This window comes from Garra rufa, chromosome 14 (genome assembly GCF_049309525.1).
Source record: "Garra rufa chromosome 14, GarRuf1.0, whole genome shotgun sequence".
Lineage (NCBI taxonomy): Eukaryota > Metazoa > Chordata > Actinopteri > Cypriniformes > Cyprinidae > Garra > Garra rufa.
The window spans coordinates 28,886,544-28,891,625 of NC_133374.1; the positions used below are offsets into that span (position 1 = coordinate 28,886,544).

General features: G+C 37.6%; 1 protein-coding gene across 1 annotated transcript; it reads left to right on the plus strand.

Annotated features, from left to right (window-relative positions):
• The first annotated feature begins 1,893 nt into the window (after positions 1-1,893).
• LOC141285427 (endonuclease domain-containing 1 protein) lies at positions 1,894-4,953 on the plus strand. The gene is made up of 3 exons (XM_073818445.1): positions 1,894-2,215; positions 2,618-2,774; positions 4,520-4,953. Exons 1-3 carry the CDS (start codon positions 1,919-1,921, stop codon positions 4,909-4,911), a joined length of 846 nt encoding a protein of 281 aa, XP_073674546.1. The 5' UTR covers positions 1,894-1,918; the 3' UTR covers positions 4,912-4,953.
• Positions 4,954-5,082: the final 129 nt, after the last annotated feature.

Below are 5,082 nucleotides of genomic sequence, written 5' to 3' on the forward strand. Positions count from 1 at the left end.
GCTTCAGAAAAGTCTTCCTTCTGAGATGACACCCATCCAAACCAACTTGGTGCAGTGTGCGACGTATGGTCTGAGCGCTGACAAGCTGACCTTCTACTTATGCAACCTTTGAAGCAATGCTGGCAGCACTCATGCATATGCTTTTTGAAGCCAGGTTCTGCACCTGACGCACAGAACGACTGCTCAACTTCGTTAATAGACCCTTGCAAGGCCTGTTCCAAATGGAACCCATCTTGGAAAACCTCTGTATGACCCTGACCACTGTAGTGTAACTCGGTTTCAGGGTGTTACTGAACCTCTAATAGCCTTGGCCATCTTTGTGGAGAGCAACAATTCTAATTCTCAAATCCTCAGAGAGTTCTTTGCCATGAGATGCCATGTTAAACATCCAGTGGTCAGTATGAGAGAATTGTACTTAAAGCACCAAATCTTAATTAGTCTAATACAAAATACACAACTTTGTATGGTCTTGTCAAGCAGACAAAAATATAAACATGATGAATAGGACATGTGACTTAACATACTGCTGTTATCACTTAGGGTGTACTCATATTTATTGCCAGCTAATTTGAAAACAATGGCTGTATCTTGAGTTATTTTTAGAGGACAGTATATATACTGCTATACAAGCTGCACATTGACTACTCTAAAATAGATCCAAGTTTTATTTCTATAGTATTGTCCCTTAAGAAGATATACTAAAATGGTTGCTGAAATGTGAGGGGTGTACTCACTTTTGTGAGATACTGTATATAGGTAATCACAGCATGCCAATATACAGCCATATCACATGGCTACAAGTGTAATATTACGTTTATACAACATTTTGACGCAAGAGTGTGTAAATACAAAAGAAACAACAGCATAGTGTCTTTAAAACCCATCTTTTTCCCCATGAATTAAAATCTCAAGTTGACAGTTTAACATCGGAGTCCAAGCCTCTGTTCCTAATTCGAAAACGTCACTTTAGAACTAGTAACATAGGAATGTTGAGTTGCTTCATTGAAAGCTTATTGTATTACTATATTAAAAGCTGTAGAGTACATTGTCGCCTATAAGCATTTTGTGAGACAAAAACGGTATTATTTATAAATTTACAGTGGATTTATGCGTCTGCCATGACACTCGCTGTGAAAAAAAAACACAAGTGATACAAACAGTGTAACTGTTGGAGTTCCGATATCACTGGAATAACGCACTCCTCTCAGCTGATCAGATTTGAGGACCAGAGAGAACTTTTGTCTAAATATATATAATACTACAATGACACTACCTCACTAAGCTGACTAATCATTCTTATCTCCACTTTATTTATTAACAGTTGCATCATTGATTATTACCAAATTATTACTTGGTTATTACTAATTCTATTTAAATATCTTGCTTTAGTCCAGATAAAAGAGTAGAGTAGAGTAGTCCAATGCTCAAGCCCCTCCATAATGGAAAATATTTTTTTTTACCTTATCTATTCTGATATATTTATCTAGAAATTAATCATGTTCACTTTTAAAAATAAAGCAGCAATCCTTGATTTATCTTTGATGTGCGATCAAGAATGCAAACAGTGAGCACAAACTGGGCGGCACCTTTTTTTTCCCTGTTTATCAGAGCCTTTCTCAGGTTACATCAAGGTCAGACACCAGTGCTGTTCTCATGGGGTCACTTCACAGTTATGGGAAACAAACACCTTGACACACACAACATTTGGTGGAAAAATAAAACATTGCTTAACTGCATGCAAGTTAATGTGCAACTTAATTTAATTTTAATGCTATCAACTACTGAAAAATGTTGCTAAATTTGGGTTTGGCATGTAATCTCTAATCTCTAAATGTCATGGGGAGAAAACATTGAGGATTGATAAAAGAGGGCTGCTTTATAAGACGTCTCTACTCAGTTGCATTTAGCCTGTTGCATCATGGAGGTTGCTTTCATTGTGTGTGTCCTCATTGGGGTGTTCCTGGGCCCTGCAGATGGACATGTGGTGACTGATTTCGGGGATTCACCTGACTGCATCAAGTTCTTCTACAAGGAGCATGTTCCAGATTTGGGAGCTTCCCTGCCAGAAGTGGTCCGTTTATGTCAGCGCTACGTAAACATGTATCACTTTGCCACACTGTACAACACATACAACCGCATAGCTGTCTATTCTGCTTACATCTTTGAGCCAAGCAATGGAGGAGGCAGAGAGGACCGGTGGTTTATAGAGCCACAGGTGAGTTACATCTATAGTGCCTTTAAAAATGTTGATTCTATCTATCTATCTATCTATCTATCTATCTATCTATCTATCTATCTATCTATCTATCTATCTATCTATCTATCTATCTATCTATCTATCTATCTATCTATCTATCTATCTATCTATCTATCTATCATCTTTTTTAGTTATCATCTTAGTTCAGTTTTTAAATTTGTTTGAAAGTTGAAAAAAGTATTTTTTTTCTGTGCAATAAGTTTAATAGCAATAAAACAATGGAGTAAAAAATGAAACATCTAGTTTCAGTATTGTTAAAACAAAGGTGCATGTGCTTAATGTTATATTTTTTTTAATTGGTATGTTTTTGTAATGCTGACGTCTCTGGATTGAGCTATCAAAACTATGCTGTTTTGCTAGTTGGTGGATCCCTCATGGGCCAGTGAAATGCAAGATGGCTATAAGATGGCGCAGGAGAACCCAGACATCTTTCTGGGAGATAGACAGGCTCTGAATGACGACTACAAATACACAGGATTTGACCGTGGACATCTGAACCCCAACGGACATCATCCAGGTATGACCACCAAGTATTTCATTATGCTTTCACTCCTGTTGACCTTTTCAGGAACTGAGGTCATAGATTCAGATAGATCAGATTCAGCACTAGCATAGGGGAGCTCAGCATAGATTCAGCATTATTACTTTTATTGCTGAGTTAGTATTGTGAACACTTCAGTTCAGTTCAATTAAAACAAACTCTGGTGCGATTGCTCTGTTAGTGTGGTTCATTTCATTAAGTGTAAACGCTGCCCTCCAAACCCTGGTGCAACCAAAACAAGCAGACTGAGACCGCTAGAAAGATAAGTCTTGGTCCGCTTCCAAACGAACTCTGGTGCGAATCCAATGAAATATGAATGCAACAAGGAACAATTACTTATAAGCGAACCAAAAACAGGAAGTAAATATAGCTCCAAGCAGCGATTACGGGATGTTGCAATCATATAAAAATACTAGTAAAGAGATTGAATGGCTCATCACTATTGACCAATAGGTGGCGCTGCTATCAAATTGATGTAGCATGGTCAGTGTAAGGAGACAATGGCACACACAAAGTTTGATGTCAATATGTCAAAGCGTTGCAGAGATACAGCCTTAGACATAGTCTGTTATCATGCATTAAATTTGTTTCAATGCTATACAAAAGCAGTTTTGTCTATCAACATGAAATCCATAACTTTTTGTCAGCATAGTCTGAAGATGATCTGACTCAATTTTGGTAAAAATCAGACCAATAGTCGTGGAGGAGTTCGAAAAAGTAGGTTTTCAACATAAATCAAAATGGCGGACAGGAAGTTCGGCCACTTATGGCATAATTGGTATGTTTGTTGTTGGCATGGCCCAAGAAATATTTTGAGACCACTTTCATTACAATAGGCTAATGCAATCCAAAGTTATTTGTGTTTTTGGAGATTTCATAATTAATGGTTAGTGAATGGTTTATCACTCTTGACCAATAGGTGGCGCTGTTACCAAATTGATGTGGCGTGGTCAGCGTGATGGGACAATGGCACATACAAAGTTTGGTGTAAATATGTCAAAGCTTTGCAGATATACAGCCTCAGATGCAGTTTGGCATCTTCCCAGCAAATTTATTAATGCATTAAACAAAATTCATAACTTTTTGCCACCATGGCCTGAAGATGATCAGAGTCAAATTTGGTAAAAATCAGACCAACTGTCTATATGGCGCTTCCTATATGGCGCATGTTGCGCTATGCAACATGATTTAATGATGCAGAATAAGAGTATCCAAAACAAATCGAGCAGAGGTCCAGTAGATGACATTAGGTGTATTCGACTTAAAGTTGAGCTTAAAGTGTGATTTCACACCTTTTGGTCCGTTAAATCGAACACACCTTTTGTCATTCAACGACCAATCAGGTTGTGAATGTATCACTATGCCTTTAGGTTTGGTATCTTTAGGTTTAAAATTGGCAGTGTGAACGCTAAACGAACAAATGCGAATGCTCCCTTAGCACACGTGTAGTTTGGTTCCTTTGGTCCGGACCAAAAAAAAGAAAACAATACATTTAGTCCTGGTCCACTTAGCGTTCACACTGGCAATTTTGACAGCAAACCTAAAGGCATAACAGAGCAATCGCACCAGAGTTCATTTTAATTGAACCAAACATGACAAGTGTAAACACACCCTCAGATATAATATACAGACATTTTTTTTTTAAGAAAAATACCTTTAAATCACATCATAAGTTTTATCAGTTAATCAAGATTTCTTTCTTTTCTCTCTACTTGCTTTAGTTCCAAGTCGTAATGCCACCTTTACCCTGACCAATGTGGTGCCCCAAAACCCAACAACGAACCAGAATGCTTGGGCAAATCATGAGTCTAAACTGACCAGTTTGTTTAAAGAAAGGTGTCATCAGGCTTTTGTGCTGGTTGGTGCCATTCCTTCTTCTAACAACTGGATCGTCAAGAACAATGTCAAAAGAGTCAACATCCCAGAGTACGTCTGGAACGCTTACTGCTGCGTCGATCAAAATGGCCGCCCCATCCTAAGCGGTGCTGCAACTGCTCTCAACACAGACCAGAATGTTGTAGTGGAACGCACCTTAGATGATATGGTGGACTTCCTTCAGCAATACTCTGATGCACCCGTGAATGAGCTGTTCAGCGGTCAATGCAGACCTTAGCCTTACACATTCATTTGAACTTAATAAATCTGTTGAGCAATATAGGGCTTAATTCTCTATTTTTAAATCACAACATTACGCAACATTCAGAGTCTTTTGAATAATATATATATATATATATATATATATATATATATATATATATATATATATATATATATATATATATAT